A 24,785-nucleotide genomic window follows, 5' to 3' on the forward strand; every position below is an offset into this window, starting at 1 on the left:
CAAGGTAGGCTGTATGTATGCCTTTCCTCATCAATGGCCTCGGTGACTGTTTGAAGAAGTGGAATAGAGTTCAAAAAGGCAATGCCTTGCCCTTGACAAAGCCAAACTGGAGTTGGGTCCAAGTCCCTATGTCCCCTATTCCTGCTTTTATTAAGTTCCATTATTATGATCCTCTCCTTGGCTTGCTTGCAGCTAGGTAGGTTGTAATTATAGGCTGATCTGTACCAGAAGTCCATTAGAGGGACTGCCACTGTGGAGTGGGACCACAGCTGCCATCACCTTCCTCCTTGGGCACATATATGCCGTGGTGTTAAAGAGATTAAACTGCTGGGAGAGAATGTGAAGTTAGTTCTTGGGGACCCAGTATGTCCCATTGATGCTGTGTGCTTATGATTTTAGAGATTTGCTGTTTTTCACTAGATAGAGAGCAGCTTTCACCTGCATTTGAGATGTGGGTAGAGGGGGAGCTGGGATAGATAGTTATCCTTCCTTTTGGAGTGAAGAGTTTGGCAACCTGTCTGGAAGTATGTTGGCAATGTCTGTGAGTTCAGTGATTTTTTGATCATTCTGCCTTCCGTCTTTTGGTATCTGGGAGTTTCCGCAGGTTTCTGACATACAGCTAGAAGGCCTTATGAATGTCTTTGCCATTAGACTTTGTTTCTCTGTAAGTTGGCCTATGATTTGGTTATGAGGGGATCGTGCTGGTTCATACGGCCTGCTGATGTTCATAGCTGCCTTTTTGGGATTTTGCTTTTTCATGTAATGGCTTTCTTGTCTTATTGTGTTTGGATATGGCCTGTGTTTTCCAGAGGACTGGAGTTTTTTGGGTGGTTCTGAGTCTTGGTTTTTTTTGGGATTGCCTGATCAATACAGTCCTTGGTTCTGGTCAGGTTAGTTTTGGGTCTGATTCATGGTTGGGTTATACTTCCATTGTCTCGGGGGGGCCTTGTCTGATTATACACCTGTCTTGAAGTTAGAGGTTTTTTGCTTTGTGGGGACGGGTGACTAGTTTTTGTTTGGGGTTTGAGTTGGATGTGGATTTCTAGTTGGGATAGTTTATTGGGCCATCTCCTGTTCTGATCTATCTTCGATTGTGGAGCATTTGACCCCCATGTTGTTTTCTTTGATGAGATATAGTATCAGATCTCCTCTAGTGAGACTGGTGACTAGTTGTTCAATGGCAACCAGTTTTTCATCCAGAAACCTTATTCATAGAAAGAGATGGCTTGAGTAATCCAGTGTCTTCAGGAAGGCTGTGTGGGTTTCCTGAGTTTGAGAGGGTGGCCTGTACTGTAGCATGCCATTGGAACTCCGGTCCGCTAATGATTGGTAGTTGAATTTTACGTGCCGAGTTACCAGCCCTGATGCACAACCTTCAATGAAGGTACACCCATTCACGCATGTCTCCATGAAGAAGATGCTCTAGCTGAGAATCGAACCGGACAGCGTCTTACTCTGAGGCGAATATATATATATATATATATATATATATATATATATATATAGATATATATAGATATATATATATACATATATATAAAAAGAGAGAGAGACACACACACACACACACACACACACACACACACACAAACACACACACATATATGTTAATGGTTCTACTTTCAAAAGTCGAATTTCCAAAATCTTGAAATACAGAATATAGAGACTAGAACATTGAAACACCGATATACTGAAACCTGAAAACATCAAGTCCCATAATATCGAAACAAATACAGCAAAGCTACACTTCCTCACCGCCACCACAAAAACACACAACAACAAATATAAGACAATTTTACACTTCTTCAAGTTTAAGCAGGGGGACAAGCTCCACCACTGCACCCCCCACACCTCCTGTAAGTTAAATATATCAACTCCGAGATCACACTACATAGAAGAAAACAGTAAACATACCATTTGGTGCTGCATGTGTAAATTGCAACAAACTCTTTTTAACCCTATCTCAGTGACACTACTTCACTGTTGTCAGACTGCAAATTACTATATATCTCTCATATACTCACCGGAGCTTAAAAGATAACTTCAGACACCTTTTCTTGCTATTTACTTCACTAAAACGTAAACCGTCTTAAAGCCACAGCATACAATTTAAACATTTTCAACAGTGTTTTAACACCCAATTCGAGGTTTAAACACTCAGTATTGTGACATTTAAGTATAATGAACTTTCTGCGTTCTAGTCTCGATATTCTGGATTTCGAAATTTTGGTAATTTGACATTTGAAAGTAAAACTATATATATATATATATATATATATATATATATATATATATATATATACATATATATATATATTCTTTTTTTTTTTTTTTAATTCCCACACATGCTACCTGATCGTGAATGTTTAGATTTTTACATGGCACAATTTTCCCAAAACAGCAGTGTTATAAACCAAATCAGCCACTTTTATCCTTTTCTCTGAGTTATGTTACTTCACACCATTGCACACCACCAATAACGAATGACATTCTGATACACTAAGATACTGACAGCATGTAGGACTGGTTAAGTAGAAGTACGCAGTTAATGGTAGTGCTCTCACCTGGAATATGACATTAGTGTTAAAGATCCTAATGCATAATTTCTTTAGATTTAATGTTCTCAATGTATTCCCTAGTTGCCCTCATTTTTGTTACTGTTTTTCGCAGTATACATTATGGACTGTGCCACAGATGTTCATGCTAATGCTTTGCATACTGCACATGTTCATACAAACATGCCCCTTCCCCATATTCACCATGAATAACCCAGTCTGTAATTTCCTACTTGCAGTTCATGTAGTGTTGGTTGGGGGGGCTGAGCATTACTACTATTTCATGTCAACATGATGCAGTTTAACTAAGCTTCATAATTATTGCTAGTTAGATATTCAGGTTATCTGATAGTCTTGTGCATCACTACATGCCTCTTTTATCCAACCATATCACACCTGAAAAGGGTAACATTTATTGACTCTAATGTTATTGTAAGACTGTCAAGTCAACAAGTTAATATTAGCATGTGGAATTCATAAATATGGTGTGTACAGGTGTACAAGCAGTCTATATTCTGTTTAGTGTGTTACCATTCAAAATAATCTTTCATAGAGATGGAACATGGTCCTTCTTGACAAAGTGCAGAAAAAAACATATTCTTTATGAATTGTGGAGCTTACAGTACACAGTGTTATAGTACTCTCTCCAGTATTGGTTTATTCCAGATTCCATCTGCTGCTCTACAGCTGCTGTACAACTTTGCATTGCATGAGTTTTGTGTTGGACAGCACAGTGGTGTAGCAGTAGTGTTGTCACCTCACAGCAAGAGGTTCTCCGATTTGATTCTCAGCTGGGGTACGTTCTGTGTGGAGTCTGCATGTCCTCCCTGCGTTCATGTGAGTTTTTTCTGGGTACTCCGGTTTCCTCCCCACGTTACAAAGACATGGGTCTGGAGCATTTCTCCCTGGGCCTCTGCTGAAAATTGGCTTCATACCAAGTCGGACTTTCCCAGTAAACAAATGTTAAATAAATAAATGACATCACAATCTAGCACAGCAGGGAAAAGCTATATATTAAGATATGCAGCAAGGTATACTTTGTATAGTTTACCAAACAGATTCTACCTGCTGCACTGTGCTTCAGCATTATGCCTGATTGTGATTCATAAAGTTTTCACAGTCATTAGGCAAGAAACTGGAGACAAGGTCAATACCATAAGATGGTAATGAAGGGGTCTGGTGCTGTGCAAGCTCCTACTGGTTGGAGTTCAACAGTATCACTGTGTAATTGTGACAGCAAGATAGTACAGAACACAGTTGCCACCAGTTTTTTCAGCTATGCAGACAAGGTTAAGTGTGTGTTGTTCCACTCTACATGCAATACATTAGAATGGAAATGAGATCACTGTCCTGCCAGTTGCAACACAAATGGATTGCATATAGTTTGAGCCCTATCAGTTACCGTACTGGGATCAGCCATTATATTGATGGTGTTGTGTCTTTGAACCACATACGAGTACTATGTTTGCCCAATAGGGTATAACTGCAAACAATGTCTTATGCCATTGTGTCATGTTTTATGAATCACAAAGGGCTTTGGTATGCTGCTCTGTGGTATAGTAGACCTGATCCGAAGGGCAAAGGTTTTACGAACAGTGCCCTAAATAAATACATTTACATATACATATGTGTCAATCATGTAGCAGAATGGAGTAAAAAATCTTTAGGTATAATAATTTCAAGTTCTATAAATTGCTGTATCTCAGCTAAGCCTTTTTGGATTAACACAATGGAAAATGAGGACCAAAATAATATAGCCTTCAGAGGGATTTTTTGATTCATATTAAAATATTTCATATTTCATGCTTTTCATCTGATGTGCAATAATGACTTGCATTTTGTGTCATAAGTATATGAACTGTAAACACGCACACACACTGAAAAAGAAAACACATAATGGCTTTCTGTCTCATTACACCTTTACGTCTTTAATAGGTAACAAGCATTTTTAAATTCAGTTACCTTTAGTGTATCAAAGCCTTTCTCTAGGTAGGAACCACATTTTTTTCTTTCTCCAACTGAAGCGTAGAATTTGCTCCACCAGTCAATGAATTCTTCCTCCTGCAATATAACAATCAAAAATAAATTAACTGAAACAATAGTTCTTCTGAATATCAGTAGACTTTCAGTCCTGTGTGATTATTAGAACACAGCAGAGATGTAGCCCACAGAAAATAAGAAAGGACATAAACATACAAATATAGACATCCAGATGCAAACACATGCACAGACACACACACACACACACACACACACACACACACACACACACACACACACACACACACACACACAGGTTGGCAGTGACTTGCATTTGTGAAAAGTGTTTTTTGAACACAGGGAAATCTGCAACCCCCCATCCACCCTCCACACACATTATTTTTCACTGCATCTTCAGCTTAAAGAAAATTAAAGAAAAATTACACATTTGTCACCAATATAGCACCATATCTGCTACAGGTGGATGAAGATTGAATGCTTGGGCAGCCCAAAATTCAGTCTGCTGAGCGTTGGACTTCCTCCATAGGAAATCACTTTTGGCAAGTTGTGCTAGCAGTAATGCCCTTTTCAGGGGAATTTCTACCTTTTTTTAAGTTATTTTTTTAAAACAAGAAACATCATTATTAAATGATCATGTGTGACACAGGCAATCTTACATTTATATAAATGAAAATAAATCATGCAGACATAACCTCTGTTGTAAACATTCTACATACATTACAAACCATGCTAACACAACTGTAGCTGCAAACATTATATATCACTTATAACATATGCAGTCATAGTGAGTCAACCATCAACCATTACATAGCTCATTCCATTCCAGCCTTCTTTTAAACCTCGTTCTTCTGAAAGATCCCATTTCCAGTTGTTTTACCTCTGTTACTATCTTTGCTACTTTTAGTAAAGTTGGGTTAGACATTGATTTCCATCTTCTAGTAATTGCTTTTTTGGCAGCCATCATAATTAGACAGTAAGTCTTTACTATGTCTAGGCAATTCCAAATCTGAATTATGGCTCAAAAAAATAATTTCCTTAGTTACACCAATTTGTCCACCCAGCATCTCCATCAGAGCAGTCTGCAGGGAATTTTTAAAGTCTAACAACTCATTACATTCCCAGAAAATATGTTCCCAGTTACCTCTTTCTTCCCCATCACACCTCCAGCATTTGCTGTCTACCTGAGGAAAAATTCTTTGGAGTCTACTTGGGGTATAAAAATATCAGTGTAAACACTTCCAAGCAAAAATCCTAAATCTTTGCATATTCGGGAGACATACATATATCTCCCCATTGTTTCTTTGTGAATTTCTTATCCAGTCTCTCTTCCCAGTTCTTTCCAACCTCCACTGATTGATTCTTATAGTTATCATGCAATATTTTATATGCTCTGCTAATTATTCCTTTCTTAATGGCTATTCTAGATTCTACTAGAAACTCTACACGTGCTGGTCTTTCACTTAGGATGCCCCTATTTCTTACTCTTTGCCTATAAACTGATATCGATCCTTGATAGGAAAGGCAGTCTATAACCTGCAGTCTAAATAAGTTCTCGGTGTCTTCCCATTCCATTACCTTTTCTCCCTAGTTATTTGCTCCCAATACCTTGGTTCCTTTGCCAGTTTTCTCCAACAAATTCCAACCCCCTCTTACCTATTGTCTGTAATCCTAATTGCAGTCATCCCTATTGGCAGAATCTCCTTTCTCCATTCCCATGTTGGCTTAGTTCGTAGACTACATTCTGCTACTTTATGAATATAATATTCTGTATGATTATTGTTATTGTCATTAAAGGTCTGCATCCAAAATCCCAGTATCTCCTTGTTTCATGAGCTCCCACCTGTTTCATCATCATCTCTTTCCACTTTGAATTATAGTGTTCTGCTTATGCTATGTACAGGAACCTTAACTATGCTGCTCTGAAATACTCCTTGAAAGCGGGTAATCTCAATCCACCCCGTTCTATTGGAAGAATAAGCTTATACTTGACTCTTGCCATCTTCCCCTACCACATAAAATCCTTCAGCTCCTTATTAATTGCTATCCACAACTTCTCTTCTAGTTGATAAAAAATATGCCTGACCTGTGTGTAAGACTAAAGGGACTAAAAACATTTTAACTGCTTGTACCTTACTATCAATATCCATATAACAGAGCTTCCATTTTATCAGTTTTTGTATTATCTTTTATTTAGTCTCTTCTCACATATCCTTAGCTGCCACATCAAAACCATTTTAATCCATACTTCTAAATACTTAATTTATTATGTCCCCATAAGTATGGATATTGCTGAAGCGATTTGTTTGTGGGTACATAATTTACCACTATTGCCTTTATTTTAGCTTCATTAATTTTGTATCCCAAAAAGATTTAGAACTGTCTCAATATGTTCCATAGCACTGTAATGTCTCTTTCTGCTTTGTCAGATATACAAATAAAATCATATGCAAATAGAGACAGCTTTTCTTGACTACCATACCAATTACATCCTTGAATTTCTGAATCCTGTATTTTCTTTGCCAGTGGCTCTAAATATAATGCAAATAACCAAGGGGGGGGGATACACTTGCCTTGTTCCTCTGCTCAATCAGTGATTATCAGAGGACCCGACTCACTTTAATTTTCCCCTCTGATCCCCCATATATCCTCCTAATCAACCTTATAATTTTATCAGGGGAATGAAAATGCTACCAATGTTCTCCTCATAAAATCCGAGCTTATTCTGTCAAATGCTTTCTCTACATTAAGACCCACCAACAACAGTGGAACTTTCTTGCATTCTGTTTCCCTCTGGATCATTAGTCTTCTGTTAATTTTGTCAAATGTTTGCCTCCTCTCCACAAAACCACATTGATCCATATCTATCAATTTTGGCAATACTTTTGCCATTCTTTTAGCCATTATAGATATAAACACATTATAATCATGGTTTAGGATTGAAATGGGCCTGTGTGAAGCTGGATCTGATGGATCTTTACCTTTTAGGTATCACAGCTACCACCACTTTCTTCCAGCATGTTGGCACTTCTCCTCCTCTTAAAATACTGTTACACAAAACCTTCCAGATCTTTATCAGTTTTTTCCTCCTAGTTCCAAACTTCCATGGGAATATCTATTCCTGGTGACTTTCATATACATTGGTTATACATCACCATTTTATCTCATCTCCTCCTATCCTAACTGTTAGTAATTGAGCCTCCTCTTTCTCTAACCTTGGAATATTTAATTCTTCCAGGAACATCTCCATTTGTACCTTTTCTTGATTTCCATATTTCTCAGCTTTATACAGACTTTCATACAATTTCTGAACTATTTCTAATACTTCTACAGGATACCTTGTTATCTTCCTTGTTATAGGCACCCTAAACTTGGTGACAGCCCTTTCTACTTTATTTTGCATAAGTCATTGTGCTAAAAGTTTATCTGCTCTAGAGGTATTATCAAAAACAGTTGCTTAACAGTATTCCTTCTATATTCATGCATATTATCAATGTAATCCCTTACTTTCTGTTTAGCATTCTGCAGTTGTTCTTTGAGACTCCCCCTATTTTGAAATAATTTTAACATTTGAAAGTCCCTCTAAGTAATTCTTGTTACTTCTTAACCATATCTCCCTTTCTTTTATTATCACCCTATTTTTAAACTCCACTTTAATTTTACCCCACACCCTCACTATATTTTCAGAAGAAATTATTATCTTCTGTAACAGCCCCTGAATAATCTCCACTACCCATTCCTTAAATTCCTCTCTTTTCAACAGATGGGTAGGAAAGTGCAAGTGTCTCATTTTCACTTCATTACCCCGTGTTTTTATTTTAGTTATTATTGGCACATGATCTGAAATAGTTATTAGGTGTGTATCAAGACCTTCAATTAAATGCACTTTTATTTTAGTTATTATTGGCACTCGATCTGAAATAGTTATTAGGTGTGTATCAAGACCTTCAATTAAATGCACACGTTCCTGTGAAATGCAAATTCTGTGTAGCCTAGCACACGTTTTGCATCCTGGGGAATAATATGTAAATTCACTCTGAACTCTAGTACTTAATTCACATCTTCCATGCCAAATATTTTCATAAATTTCTATAAAACTCTACCCTCCTCTGTTATATTTTATATTTGATGGAATATAAATACATACCAGTGTAATCCTCCTCCCTTGCCAGTAACCTCTTAGTACTACAAATCTACCATTACTGTCTTTTGTATCCTCTTCTATTATTACTACTGGAGCTCCTCTTGAAAGTCATATAAGTACTCCCCCTCTTCATTTCTCCCAGGTATTCAGATGAATAACCACCCTGAAAACCTTTGTTTATCAAATTCACATGTTCAAATCTTTCCAAGCATGTCTCCTGTAGCACACATATTAGTCCTCTACAATTTTTAATATAGTTCACTACACTTTCTTTTTTAGATTTATCTATGAGACCATTAGCGTTTAAAGGCATTATAGAAAGTGTTATAATCTTGAGAGATTATTATTCCCACTTTTTATGTATAACAGCTTTTTTGTTAAATGTCCAGTTTCAGCTTTTGTGTTACATGCATGTACTGACTAGCAGGTTAATCTTTTATACAGTTGTTTCTTGTCATCTCCATTTGAGCCTATGCCACATCTCACATACCTTTTTGTTTTATTGAAAACCCTCAAACAAAAATACACACACACACACACACACACACACACACACACACACACACACACACACACACACACACACACAATGCCCCTTAAAACCTATTAACATAATAACACATAAACTATGTACATCTTCAAATATTGAAGTTTTTCCCTCCTAATAGGAACAATTTGTTTTCCAAACTGAAAGCCCCCCCCACACACACAAACACACACACACACACACACAAACAAACTCGAGCTAACCTAAAAGAAAAGTTATCCATGCAAGATGCATGCTACAGCCTGTGGTTTTGTTAGGTACTGTGTGGTTTTGTCTTATCGTTATAGCTCTGTCAGCTCGGAAAACACCTGAATGCTTTCAGAAAACATTTTCTCCAAGTCATTTCCTCTTATCAGATTGTCTCCAAGAGACATGAGGACCAGACACAAAACTGCTTATTAGAAAAAAAGTCTTATAATATTCAATATTCTTTTTCATTTACTTGTTTTCTATTAAAACTTCTTACTAGATTAGGTTATGGCCTTAACACAGTCATTTCCCCATGCAAGAATAAGAAAAAGCACCCTATTTTTTTCTTTTGACATGCTCTTTTAACCAGATCTTTTTTTTTACATTACAGTGCCTACATTTCTTAAAACTGAACAAGGAGAAAGACAGAAGAAGGGAGAAAGAAGCAAAAAGCAAAAAAAACAGGGGCATCTATTTACATTAGTATCCCCATTACACTTAAAAATATCTGAAAAACCTTTACTTTATAACATGTAAAGAAAATCATGTACCATTTAAATAGTACTATGAAGAAAAAGATGTGCTTTACTTACAGTTAACTTTCTCCCTCCTCTTCTCCCCTCCTGAGTATTTTTCTGAACATCAATGACATGAAGTAGCGTATATGCTTTAGAGTCCCCTAAAAGTTTAACAAGGTCCAAAAAAGTCCAATACTTCCAGATTTTCTTGTTCTGTCATGTTTCAGAAATATAATTATTGTTTTCTAATTTGTCAGTTTCCAAGTTACTGATTTTATTCTCCAAATGTTAATGACATGAAGTAGGGCATATGAAGTTCCCTTACAAGTTTAACAAAGTCCAAGAAAGTCCAATAATTCCAGATTTTCTTGTTCTGTTCCTGTTCATCTCCTTCTTACAAACCATGTCTCTGCTTCAATTTCAACATACTTTGATTGTTGTATTCAACTCTTGTGCCCCCCCTAGCATTTTCTGTTGAAACACTGGAAAAGGTTTTACTGACACAGTCTCTTTGTGGTCTTTATTACCAGAAGAACAAAAAGCAGAATCCCCTTCTGTTTCACAGCTCACTTTTTGTTAGAAAACCTTTGCATTTCCTCCTTAGCATGTACTTCATCAAAAATTATTTTGTTCACTCACGGAAAAATGATTTGAAAATAGCTGGGTACAGCAGTTTGAATCTCATGCCTGGTTCTTGACATTCCCTGAATAATGGGATAAATGTACTCCTCTTCTGCCTGGTGTACAATGACTAGTCATCCTCCACAAACACTCTGCTGTCTCCCACTTTTAGTATTTTGCCCTTCTGCCACAGTTTTGTCAGAATCAGCTCCTTCTGCTGGTAAGATTCCATTGTTATTATTAAAGGTCTAGGTTGTTTTCTCATAACCAGGTTTGGAGCTTACACACAATGTGTCATTTAAATTAACAATTCCTGTTGTGGAATATGAGTCCAGTTGCTTATTTGTGCTTTCATAAAATTAATAGACTGTTTCTTCCAGATTCTCGGGTACAGCAGAAAATCTCAGGTTTTCCATACGTGCTCTGTCCTCTAATTCTATTATTTTTTGAAACTTCTCTTCTTGTGCAGTCTCATATTCAGCCAGCCTTTTATTCATTTTGACCTCTGAGTTTTGCAGTTTTATCACCTAATCTGAATATCTGTTTAAAACTTCTTACATTTTTCCATCCTTTTTCTGTTTGAGTTGACATAGTCCATCAGTGTTTCATATATTTTAGAACAGTCTGTGTGCAGTTGCCTTATACTTTCTTCTAGGTTACTGGAACTCAAGTCTGGCGCTTGCACTGCTTTTTGCTGAACAGCTATAGTACATTTTTGTCATCTTCTGTAGCTGATTTTCCTTCAGGTCCTCTGCATTTCTTTCTTCTTGGCATCCAGGCAGTGCACTTACTAGCCAGCTACTGAAACTTACCCAGAAATCTAGGTCCACTGGCTTTCTCTGCTAAGTTTCTTTTTTCACACTGGGAGAGCTAGAATTAAGCTGTTACTCAATTTTTAGCCATCTTGGAATTCTCTCCCTTTTTCGAGTTTGTGTGATCATGGAGTTTTTATGTATATGTTTGGGTGGTGTGCGGGGCAAGCATTCCACATGGGCGTTGCAGGGAAGGCTTGTCCTTCTCAAAAACATTTAAAAAACTGTAGTTTCTTTTGCTGTTGTTTTTTTTTGGGGGGGGGGTAACGTTTTGGAATTCTGAACCTTGGCGGGTATAACTCTGTCCACTCACAGTGGATGCCCTGTTAAGGCTGTAAAGGCATTTTAATGTACATAGAACTGCTGGCTACACTTCTTTAGCAGAATATTAGATACTCAGCAGCATCCCATCCCCTGATTGCCTACCTGCATACAAACACAGGTGTCTACTGTTGCCTATTATGACATGCTTGATCTGAGGACATCAGACTACAAAGTTGCAGTTCTCCTAGCCAATTTGTTCACTAAATCCTACAACACTGCTATTCCCAAGCCGCAGCCCATACACTTCTGCAACTGCCAGTGGCACGATCTCTGGCATTCATGTAAGAGGACACTATCTCAATAACAGAGTATCAAAACAAAAGTACAGTTAATTTGTTAATTATGACAACCTACTGATAAATAGTGTCTGGCAGTGGCAGAGATTATTAATCACAATGTGAGTAGTCATTAGATGTTGCTCTGCTTTGTGGAACCAGATCTTCTCAGTAGTGGTCAATGACATCAGATGTGTGGATATCATCTGGGAAACCAAACTTATATCTGAGGAGTGAATGGAGCTACAGCTGGGTGAGTCCTGAATTTCAAATACACACTACTTCATAACAACTGTAATGTTAATATTGTTTTTTTGTTGAATTGATATAGCTTGTTTGATGTTCTTATGTACAGCTCAGCTGTAGACACAGCTTTAACTACAATGGTCTTAATATTTACTGATTGGCTAAGGTATAATTTTGGATTATGAGTAACTAAATAGGTCAGTGAAACACAGTTATGTGGAGTGGATGTTTGCCTGTCAACCTGCATGTCAAACTCAGTCAACCTTCACAAATATGTTTATAAATATGACGTGCCCATACAGCACTTTGAACCAAGTTAGTGAGTAGTAAACTCAGAGCTGAACTGGTTGATCACACCATGTAGTGGCAGTGTTTGTCCTAATAGAAAGGCCCATTTAGGAAAAATGTTTCTAAATCAAGCACAACCAATCATAGCTGGACATAATCACTTTTTAAAAAATGCAAAACAGCCAGTTCATGACAAAATGACTGCAAATAGAGAAGCAGTTTTCTAAGTTGTAGAAAGTTCACAGCTGGTTGGTTAGAGAAAACAGGAATGTGTGAGGCCAAGCTGGTTATTAGAAGCAATAGGAATGTCAGAAGTGTGTGAGCTGGTTATTAGAAGCAGCAGAAATTTGTGAGGTGTGTGGAACTGTTTTTTAGAAGCAACAGGAGTGTGGGAGGTTTGTTGAGCTGGTTATAAGAAGCAGCAGGTGTGAGAAAGGTGTTCTGAGCTGGTTATTGGATGTATCAGGGATGTGAGAGGTGTACATAGCTGGTAATTAGAAGTAGAAGGAATATGAATGATATACAGAAGTGGTTATTAAATCAGCAGGAATGTCAGAGGTGTGCAGAGCTGGTTATTGGAAGCAGCAGGAATGTGAGAGGTGTGCAGAGCTGGTTATTAGAAGCAGCTAGGATGTGAAAGGCATGCTGAGCTGGTTATTGGAAACACCAGGAATGAGGGAAGTGTGTGGAGCTGGTTATTGGAAGCAGCACGAATCTGTGAGTTGTACAGAGCTAGTTATTAGAAGCAGTACGAATGTAGGAGGTATGCAGAGCTGTTTATCAGAAGCAGCAGGGATGTGGGAGGTGCGACAAGCTGGTTATTGCCAGTAAGCAGCAAGAATGTGGGAGGTGGGCAATATTCCATGCTAAATACATCGTCTTTCAATATACAATTTTCTACTCAGTCATGACTGAGATCAAGACATTTAAGCAGCTGTGTTATACTGTCTCTGTCAAGTTCATGGTTTATAAAACACAATGTAAGTAGACATGTTTGATAAGGAATTTTGGAAAGCATGTAAAGTTTACGGGGTGAGGGGATAAGTCCAAGTGGTCCATAACTACATTTTTAATGTTGCCCTCTATAACTCACAACACTGCATAAGTACTTGCTATTCATAATATATATATATATATATATATATATATATATATATATATATGTGTGTGGTTTACTATTGTTTGTGCGAACGACATTCTATCGGCTGTGATGTGCCAAAAAACAGAATGTCGAATGCACAAGCAGTTTTGCAACAGATAGTCGACTCCACTTCACTGCAGTTGTGCATTTGCATAAGTAGAAATTGACTATCTGCACGGAGATTGTGGTACAGTGGGGAGTGGGAATTCATCGACATCCCCACTGTAGTGCGATCTTGGAGTTAGAATATATAAGTAGGGGGGTATGGGGGTTGTAGGGGGGCTTGCACCCCTGCAAAAACGTGATAGCTGTATGGGAGTTTGATTTACATCAGCTCCTATACGGCTATCATGTGGTGGTTTCGACACCAATGTTGAGTCAAATGCGTCGAGCATTTGGTTCAACATTGTGAACGGTAGTTATCTGTACTTTCGGTATTACCATACATTTATTTGAACGGAAAATGTTTTTCAGTTCGAATAAACAATAGTAAACCTATATATATATATATATATATATATATATATATATATATATATACATATATATATATATATATATATATATATATATATTTATTTTATTTATATATATATATATATATATATATATATTGTTAGCCAAATAAACTCACTGACTACAAATGCTTCTTTTCAGGGAATGGCCTGACAGCACAATTGGAGTCACAGAGTAAGCAAATAGAGATTAACAAAATCTAACTCAGGACTCCAGGATAAAGCTCATATGCACATAGACTTAATCCTCTGTGTTATATTGACAAAACATTTTGACATATTTTAGGTCATATTCATTATTCTCAGCATACACAGGAAGTGCATTAAATGTGGTTAGGAAATATCATTCATTTTTATCTAGTAAATGTGTTACAAATAAACCTAATTCCAAAAAGCGTATGATTATGATCAGCCCAAAGACATGTGATGTAGAAAAGTGATGCAGGTGTTTTTGAGTATAATCTGATTTATGCTTTGCATTTCCCATTGGTGGTAATCACAAAAGACAAAAAGAAAACATGCAGTCCTAAGCAATGAGCAGGCAGTCCCCTATAGCTCAGCTTTTGTGTGCCAAGCTATTTAGTGTAATGTTTCAGTTATATGCACTAGATGCACATTCAACAAAAATAGCTGGGGGTAAAGTTGGTGGGCAGGCTCTTCTGCAAAAAAAGCCTTAATGGTAGCACAGAGAGTTTTGGCATTTATCATGTTTCTTTAAGACAGCAGTTTACTTTCCAGAGTAGTGAACCTCAGAGTTAGGGGTCTGACATAACAGACTGGGAGTCTTACATATATATATATATATATATATATATATATATATATATATGTATATATGTTCAACAAGATCAGAATTACATTTTTTTTATCTAACCACTTTTCCAGAGGGTTCTAAGGCCTTCAGTGTACAAGATGAGGCAATACTTACCTGATCTCTACAGGATTCCATGTCAAGGGAATGGGATCAAATAAAGACTTCAAGCCTGCAGATCCACCAAGGGTTTGCTTGAATGTACTAGTGGTCAGGTAGTGTCGGTAGTCATTCTCTGGTAGATCACCTTATTCACTTTTTATGAAGAAGTTCATGGAGAGGAATAAGGTGGCGTTATCTGCAAGGCTTAATGTGGTTGCTGCAAAGTAAGAGTACTGTTGGTGCTGTTTTCTGGTCATGATTCAGACTAGGGCCCTGGAACACTCTGCAGAAACTGTATATTGAAGCTGGTATTTTCCTTTATCATTTGACATGGCACCTTGTTGGATAAACAGACTGTTCATACTGGTGGCTGAGATTACAATGCTCTGCTGGAAGTAAAGGAGCTACGATGGCAGTTGCTCCTTACTTAATGCAGAGGTTTCACTTGGCTTAAACAAAAACCTAAATCTCAAATGTGCTTCAAGATGGTACTGACCCTTGTTTAACCACACCCCCTGGATACATAGTATTCTTTCAAAGGGACACACTTGCGAATTAATTGTATGGATGGTCACTTAACCTTTTTATCACTGGTTACATCATGTTTCCTGTATTTTAACTGGGCTGTTCAGGTTATTTTTCTTGTATTCTGATGAAGTTCTTATTGCAATAAAGAATGAAAATGCTAAATATCAACTTTGTCTATGCGTGATTTATTTCCATTTTTATTTTTTTATTTTTATTTCAGAAGTTTTTAAAGTTTTATATGTATATATATATATATATATATATATATATATATATATATATATATGTGTTTGTGTGTGTGTCATACCTCTCAAACTCTTAGAGCAAGAAATCTGGAGAAAGCCATCAATAATGGGGGACAAAGGCACAAAAATAGGGACACTTTTTAAATATTGCTCTTACAAACTTAGAACATTTATAGAATAACAGGTTTTGCATTATCATGAATTGTGTGAAGGGTATAAAGTCTGAAACTCAAATGTGTGTCATTATTTTCTGGCTTTAACCCTCAATAATCTGCCAATAGTTTGCTAGAAAACCACAATTTTATGAGAAACAGACCAAAAATATGAGGCAAAATCTGGACATTCTGCGAAAATCTGTACAGTTGAGAGGTATGTGTGTGTGTGTGTGTGTGTGTGTGTGTGTGTGTGTGTGTGTGTGTGTGTGTGTGTGTGTGTGTGTAAAATATATATTTTTTTCTTTTTTGTTTTTTGAATAGTTAAGTACACTGGTCCACAAACGCTCTTCCAAAATGACCCAGGCCAAAAAGGCAATGCAAGCACTTACAGTAAACTGTAGCAGTACATGGCTGGAATTAAAAACAAGACAAATGCATTACATTGAATGTTGAAAAAAAAATGACAGAATCAGTACACAGAACTTACAGGTTCTAAGTAGGTTCTTGCATAAATTGTACTATTGTACTATTGTACTAAGCAGCCTAAGAGACTTGCAACATTAAAAAAACAGTGTAAATCCTAGGACAGATGACTTAAGTTATGTATTATTAAGACTATATGTGTACATTTGCATTCAGATAAAGTAAGAGATATTGCCTAGTGTTATGAGAAGCAGTGTATGTCATTCAGATAACGTCAGAAATATTGTAGCATGCTAAGGGAAGTAAACATTAGCAATGCAGAAAGACAGTTAAACTAAACTGATTTGTAGAATGGGGAGAGGAAATAATGTCATAATTGCATTAGAGGCTGAGATCTAATAAAGCTCTAGGAGGTAGAGTACATGTTAGAGGAGAATGCAGGTTAAATATGTTAGAGACCATAGGAGTTAATTTCCACATTTGTTTTTAGATATGATGTGTCAAGAAAATAAACAAGAAACTAATGGGTTCTAACCATGACTGTCAAAGCAACAGCATTGCTGAGAACATGTAATGTGATTTTTGAGAGACTTCTGGAAGGTTTGTACGTTGCCAGTGGATTTGATGTCTTGTGTAACTAAGTTCTATGTAGTAAGACAGCAAGTTTGGTGAAAGCATTTTCAGCAATTGCCAGAGTGTACGGGGGTCTGATCAGAAGGGTGTTGTCTGCACTCCTCAGATCCTAATGTGAGTTTCTAAATTGTAAGAGGTTTTGAAGACATGGATCGTAGATGCTGTGGAATTTTTTATGTAATAATCTGCTGAACAAGAAATTGCCCCTCCCATTAGTTGTGAGCCAATTGGATTTACTGACCATTATGCAATGGTGCTCATTGCAAGGATTTAGATGGATTAATCAGAGAATTCTATTTTATGTTTTCTGTAGTAGATCTAATTTTTGCTGAAATGGTGGAGTAATTATTGGTAAATGGTATTCTAGTCGATAGGATTCTTCCTAATGGCTATTGCTTGTGTAGCTTCATTAGTACATAGCTGACAGAGCTGCAAAAGGACCTTCTGGGACTGTTGTTCCACATCGGAAGGAAAGACAGGGACTGATCAAGAACAAACTCTAAGTGTTTCAATTGGACCATGATTTGTAGTGGTTGGTTTTCTATAGCAAATACTTTGTTGGCCTGAGCTGTTGTAATCATTTTGCTGGTTCCAAACAGCATGGTTGTGGATTTTTCAGTGTTATAGTGATACTCTATTGTTTTGAAGTTAATTCCAAAGGTTTTAAAATTGTTTTGTAAAGTGGTGTTTATTTCTTGAATAGAAGCAGCTGCTTTTGGGATAAGAACATAATCTGCACACAGGATGCAGTCAGTGTTTAAGACCTCCCATGGAAGATTATTTACAAAAAGAAACAGAACAGACGGGAACAAGGACTAGGCCATGAGAAATACCTTCATCTGTTTGGAGGAGGTTAGTATTATGATTGTTTGAGCTTATATTAAATATTCTGTTGTGAAGGTACTTTTTAAACATTTCACAAACTTTATCAGAGAATCCACATTTTTTTAACTTTAACAGTGAGCTATTGTGATATGGACATCCAATGGCTCTAATTAAGCCTTTGAATATGGCTTTGGTCGGCATGCTTTTATCATAGTTGGTGAATATGATATTAACAAGTGCTAAGAAAGATGTGGTGGTACTATGGGACAGAAGCAGCACTGTTTATCTGCAGTATGTCATAAGGGGATAACTAATCCAAAGTTTGTTGATAAATATGTTTTTTTCCATTACTGTGGGGTCAAGGCTAGCATTAGGTCTATAGTATTCTGCATTTTACAGTAATGGAATTTTTGGAAGAGGAAGGATGACAGCATGTTTGAGTCGAGCATGAACTTGGTTTGTTGTGAATGGCAGAATAAAGATGAGTTAGTGGAGCACACAGAAGAACATGTCCCATAGACATATATACAAATATAGTTGTAGTGATTTTCATCAAAGGTACATTTGACTGAAAAGCAATTTCACTGAAACTATTAAAGTCTAGAGATGATATTTAGGGTGTCACTTCTGAGCAAAAGAGCTGTTAGAGCAGTAATTTAGAAGAATTGTTTTAAATTGGTAATTCCCACCATTAGGTTGTACCCCCATATTTGTAGATGTCTGTATATGTGCACCTGCACTAATTCATTGTGTGTTGCATTTTCTGTTTTGTCCATGGATGTGTGACCTTGCTGTTAGAATATTTATTTAAAGGGTTCGCAGGGGCAAAGCCCCCTGCAAAATAAAGGTTTTTGTAGTGTATATGTTGTTTATTTCAGCAGTGTTAGTTGTATAACAGGTAACACACTCACCTTTGGTGCAGAAGGCTGTGGATTCTACTCCCCACATCAGATAGATGATTTGTGACACTGCAGTGTAGCATGAGGCGGTGATGCAGTCCTGAGTGTGTCGTCCTTCAGATGAGGTGTGGGGGTTAGTTCAGGTGGATGTAAAAGATCCCATGGCCCCTATCGAAAAGAGTTGTGTGTCAGTTCCCTAATACCGTGGCCAAATTTCTCCCTAGTAGTATAAATACCCCTGAAAAGAGGCTACTAGTGAGACTAATCCGGTCAACAAAAGTTTAATAAAAATAAATTTAGAAAGTTTTTGACAAAATGACTTACCAGTCAAATGTACTTTTGATCAAATGTACTAGAATCCTATCGATGCACAGATATACATATACATATACATGGCTACAGTGTGATTTGTCGAACATTCATTGTACTGATTGTTTTGTAAGATGACTTTTTTGTTGTTGAAATATTAGTTTATTGACAATACTGCCATGGAATCAGTGTACAGTGGGGAAAGGGCAAAATCCCTTTCTCCACTGTTGTGTGATCTTGGAGTTTGTATTCATAATTATCAGGGATATGTTTTTTTTTTTTTTTTTGATTAAGTGATTGACCATTTATGGTCAATGTACTGAAGGGTGATAGGGTGATGTTGTGGGTCGGTGACGTAATGAAATACGGGTCTATATTACTTCACTGAAAAGTCATTACAACAAAGCTGACTTCATCAACCCCAAATCAGTCAACTGAATTTCTGTGAATGAACCCATCGAAAAAAAATTCACCAGGGAAAGTAATCACCTGGCCAACACCACATCAGAACACAAACCCCAGTATTTCAAATCCACCCAAGTGGCAGGCTCTGCCTCCCACAGCCCCTTAAATATATAAACCAACTCTGAGATTGCACGATGGTAGGGAAAAGGGCAAAGTTGTGCTATTGGCCAACTGCTTCCTTTCCTTGCTGAAATCATTTGTGGTAGTGAATGTTCGTGGAAATTCAATTCGTTGATTTGGGGTTAGTCAGCTTCATTGAAATGACTCTTCGATGAAGTAATACAGACCCATAAAATATAACTCCTATGTGTCGCTTGAATGGAAGTTACATTTCAGGTAGCTTGATGGCAACTTATCTGTGAGTTGGAGGAAAGGAAAAGAGGGCTATTTCAGATGGTCTTAGATCTGCAACTGGACCCTAAAGTCCATAGCATTTTACACTACGAGTTATTTTGGTCAGCAGGTTTGGCATTTGTAATTCTTAGCGCTTGAGGAAACAGATTTATTTTTATACCTGTCTTCTGAGGTAGTCAGACTGCACTGGGGATGTTAGCGACTAAGGGACTTCCTTGATTTAAGTTACCCCAGAAAAGCTTACTTTTCCTTACATGTGAAACACTGTGTGGAGTGGTCCTCAGTGTATAATATGCAACAACCCACTGTTATAGCTGAAAAGGTGTCTTTAGTATGGTGAATGAAGGAGCATGATAGCCAAAATGGAGTCTTGGGCCCAGCCTGGATATTTGGAGGAAAGCAACTGAACAACTAACTTGTAAGATGATTTTTTTTTTAACTTTGGAGAAAGCTAGCTGAATACAGTTATAACTGGATTTTAATATCAGGTTTGTACAAGCAGTGAGAATGGTGAAGTACAATACAACTTCATGTTGGTAAGGTAGTGTTACTTAGCTTACAGGTGCAGGATCCTTTCTTTGACCATAGTTAATATTTATACAGTCTAGAGCATTACCTGTTGTGAGTTGCATTTATTTTACTGATGGGAGTGGTTGTGTGTAGGGATTTGGCTGGTGTGCCTCAACATCAAACAGCAGGGCATTATGTGGTATAACACTGTGAAGACCTGCAATGGGTTGGGCTGAATTTCTTAGGTGGCATCGGCTGAGATGTTGGGAGCAGTGTGGAGTGCCTCAGAAGACAATGTCAATCATCCTTGGAAATACATTTTCCTTTTGGAATGTAAATGGGATCATTACATCAGTCAGGAGATACAGGACATTGAAATTTGTAAAGCAGTACAGGCCACAGCTTCTGTATTTCTAGGTGACATATCTGATCCTGCATGAACACCAGAAACTAGGGGATTACGGTTTCATTTAGGCTGCTTCCTCTCCTCTTTTCCATGGGGCTGCATGAGATGCAGCAATATATTATGAATATATACTGCTTTATAGACAGATAAACACATACTTCAGAATGTTGAAGTTTCAAAACTTCGAATTTCATATGGTCGAGACCATATGATTGAAGTTTTAAAACTTCGGACATTCTAAACAGAGATCTGCATACAGCTCAGAATGGGAAATTTTCCCTTTTCCTCACTATAGTGCGATCTCGGAGTTGGTACATTTAAATAGCGGGGGGGGGTGCAGGGGGGCTTGTCCCCCTGCAGAAACCTTGAGGAACATGGTTTTGTGTTCTTTTTTGATTTATTTCAGAGTTTTAAAGTTTTAAAACTTCGATCATATGGTCTCGACAATATGACATTCAAAGTTTTGAAACTTCAACATTCTGAAGTGAATCTATATATATATATATATATATATATATATATATATATATATATATATATATACACACACACACACATATATATATATATATATATAGATACACACACACACACACATATATATATATATATATATATATATACACACACACACACACACATATATATATATATATATATATATATATATATACACACACACACACACACACACACACACACATATATATATATATATATATATATATATATATATATATATACACACACACACACACTATATATACTGTCCAGACCTGCAGGTTAACAATGATGAAAGCTGATTATAGGGGGTTATGTAATATGGAGAAGTCATCACTTTTTACCAATATTTCTCTGTAAACATGTAGCCATTTGGGTTTATAATTTCAGGAGCTGATGTGTCTCTTGCTTTGCATATTTCAATGTGCAAAGGGGAGTAATTTTCCCCAACTTAACCCATGGCTTTTTACCATGCAGATAAATCTCTCAATTTCTCACTGCACTCCCTCCAATCAGTTGGCATCTGGTGTGTACAAATGTGCTTTCTCTACATACAAGACTAGTAGGACAATAAGTATTTTAATGCTTATATTTTATTATCATCTAAGTCAATTGACAGTAATTTCCATCTTTTTACTTGTTTACTGATTTTCCCTTTTATTTCATTCTACATCTCTACCGAGGCTTGCTTAACATCTCTAGTTATCAACACCTCCAATAATCACATTTAATAATGCCCCTACAAGAATAGGTATTGCTGTATTAAGTTATGAGATGGTTTATAATGAATTGCTCTATCTTTCATTTTGCTCTTATTAATTTTGTATCCTGAGATTTCACAAAATCTTGTAGGAGCAAAAATTGTTGTCTTATGCCTTATTCAGTATCTGTCAAGTATGTTATTACATCATCTGCAAACAGCAATATTTTTTCTTGTTTTCTATCCCAATCGTATCCCTGTATCACTGATTTTTTAATTTATTGTGCTAGGGATTCTAGATAAACCACAAAGAGGTTTGGGAGAGTGGGTGGCACTGTCTTGTGCCTCTCTTTAGATCTATGGGGGGATTTTTTACCACACTGTTGGTCTGTTCCTAAGAAAATTCATGGTTTTCTGACAAATCATTGTGGACTGAAGTCACTAAATAATGACAGACATTTAATTTTCAGACTACATATCATAGAATATGCAACAGCCAATGGGTCCCTGATATGGGACCAAACACGCACACTACTTTTGGTTTTGCCCAGAATTCTTATGCTAATAATTCTGGACAAATATGAGGCTGAGGCATTTTTAACTGGTTAGCAGGCCTGACTTGTCTGCACATACTGACTCTGGGCTGGTTACATTCTGATGCTTTGAATATTTAGGGGGGTAGAGACAGACTAGGGAGACAGTGTATTCCTAGTGTTCTTCACTGGAGGGATAGTGTGAAGACAGAGCTGACTCCCCTTTCACTTTTGCTGCCTCATAAAACTTTTCTAGTTGTGATCACTGTTTTAGAGGGAGTATTAGTTTTTCATTAATATTTTGTATTACTCTGCCTTTCATACAGACAATTATTAGATCAGTTGTTAGTTAAGATTAGTTTACCTAAGTTTACAAATGTGGATGCATATTTCCTTAGTGCTGAAACTGCTATACTGTCTACAAACTTATAAAAATGCTACTGATTTAAAATCACTTGTTTTTCTACTTTGGACTAAATATACATGGCAGGCATTATGCTGTGAAAGTATATAATAAAGACAACTGGTGGGTATACAAAAAGAAAATCCATAAGATAAGACAGAACAGTGAATGCACTTAAGGGAGGGATTTTCACACTCAAGATAGGAGAGCTGTACTAAACTTAATTATTAGTGATGGCCCCATTTAAAGACTCATTTCTGAACTGAAGATTCCAGTTTAAAATAGGAGAGTGACAGACTGCAGAAGGTAATTCCAGAGAATGTAAAAAGTTAAAAACTGCTCGGAGGAAATATTTTCACTGACAGTGGAGTTTGCCTCTTCCTCCACGATGCGACCTCTGAGTTGGTATGTAGATACATATATACATTTAAGTCCGGGGGTAAATGTTTTTTCTGGTTTTCACTAAAGGTAGTTTTGGCAACAGTTTTTGATTTTTTGTTTTCATTTAGAGAAACTACCTTTGGCAAATCGACATGAATCAATACTGCCATTCACCAAATTACTTCTTCAAGTTGCAATAATGATTTTCATAAACCTGTCAACTGCTAATAAGAACACTTGTGGCATAATTTAGCACAACTGATAAAATACCCTTTATTACATCTTCCATCCAGTTTATAATTGCTTAACCAGAAACTGTTAACATCTGGAATGGTGATTCATGGAAAGCACATTAACTATCCATCTTCCATGCAGAAACATAATCATTAAGTGGTTATGGCACTGAAAAATAAGAGAATGCCACACTAATCAGAGGACATAATTACTTAAAAATGATTTTCCATTGAGACAAAATGATGTAAATAAATGTATTGTGACATAACTGTTTTCAATATTATCAAAACTGTATCCTAAGTGAACAAGCAGGAACAATAGTTTGTGCTGACTATTATAAACTTGGAGAGAAAAGGTATCACTTACTATTGAGCATTTACTATATATAAATATCATCATAATATCATTATAAATATATAGCTTGGCAGCATAGGAAGCTATATAACCAATACAGAAAAATAAACTTGTCTGCTTTCTGTATGGAAGATATCAGCTTCTATACTATACTATACTATGCTATACTATACTACACTTTATCATACTATACATTCTTAAAAATGTATATAAGGATCAAACAAATTTCAGAGAACTGTAAAAAAAGAGTAGGGAACACATTTACATGTCTCATATTTTATTTCCTTTTAATTTGCGATTCAGAACTATCTGTCTGTATCTCAAAATGCATAATTTATGTGTTAACCTCTGTTACTACAATTATTAAATTTAAAAGAGTGGAAAGAAACTCATCTGACTTACCCAAAGAATTTTCTACCATCACGGTTGCAAAAGAAAGAGAACACAATAAAATTATGAAACAGATAATCACAGCTCTATCAATGAATTGTATCTATGAAGTGAGTTTTGCTTTGAAATGCAGAACAGTCTGAATAACGTATATAGTCATCTTAGAGTCAAGAAATGATGACACATGTATATGTGATTAAAGTCTATGTGTCTGCCAGACTGTTCAAGAAATTTGTCTTGAATACTTTCCCTTGACCTCAAACATCATATAAAAATAAAAGTAGAGAGTTAAAATACACCTGGGGATTCATAAAGAACCCCACCACTAGTGTTAAAGGCTGTGGTAGAAAAGCTCTCTGTGAGTCAGTCACATTAACCACAGTAGAGAAAGATCTCATTACCAGCTAATTTACATGTCTCTGAATCACAGTTAAATACAGTGAGTAGGTAT

At 36.6% G+C, this 24,785-nt stretch overlaps 1 protein-coding gene across 5 annotated transcripts in view; it reads right to left on the reverse strand.

Annotated features, from left to right (window-relative positions):
* Positions 1-24,785, reverse strand: part of DYSF (dysferlin) — a 3,914,743-nt gene that overhangs the window by 721,423 nt on the left and 3,168,535 nt on the right. For all 5 annotated transcript variants that reach the window (XM_044064060.1, XM_044064063.1, XM_044064061.1 and 2 more), the window contains one exon: positions 4,518-4,616. In XM_044064060.1, coding sequence (XP_043919995.1) covers positions 4,518-4,616 — 99 coding nt within the window. The remainder of the gene's footprint in view (positions 1-4,517; positions 4,617-24,785) is intronic.

The sequence above is a fragment of the Protopterus annectens genome, chromosome 2.part2, assembly GCF_019279795.1.
Source record: "Protopterus annectens isolate FY-2018-M chromosome 2.part2, PAN1.0, whole genome shotgun sequence".
NCBI lineage: Eukaryota > Metazoa > Chordata > Ceratodontiformes > Protopteridae > Protopterus > Protopterus annectens.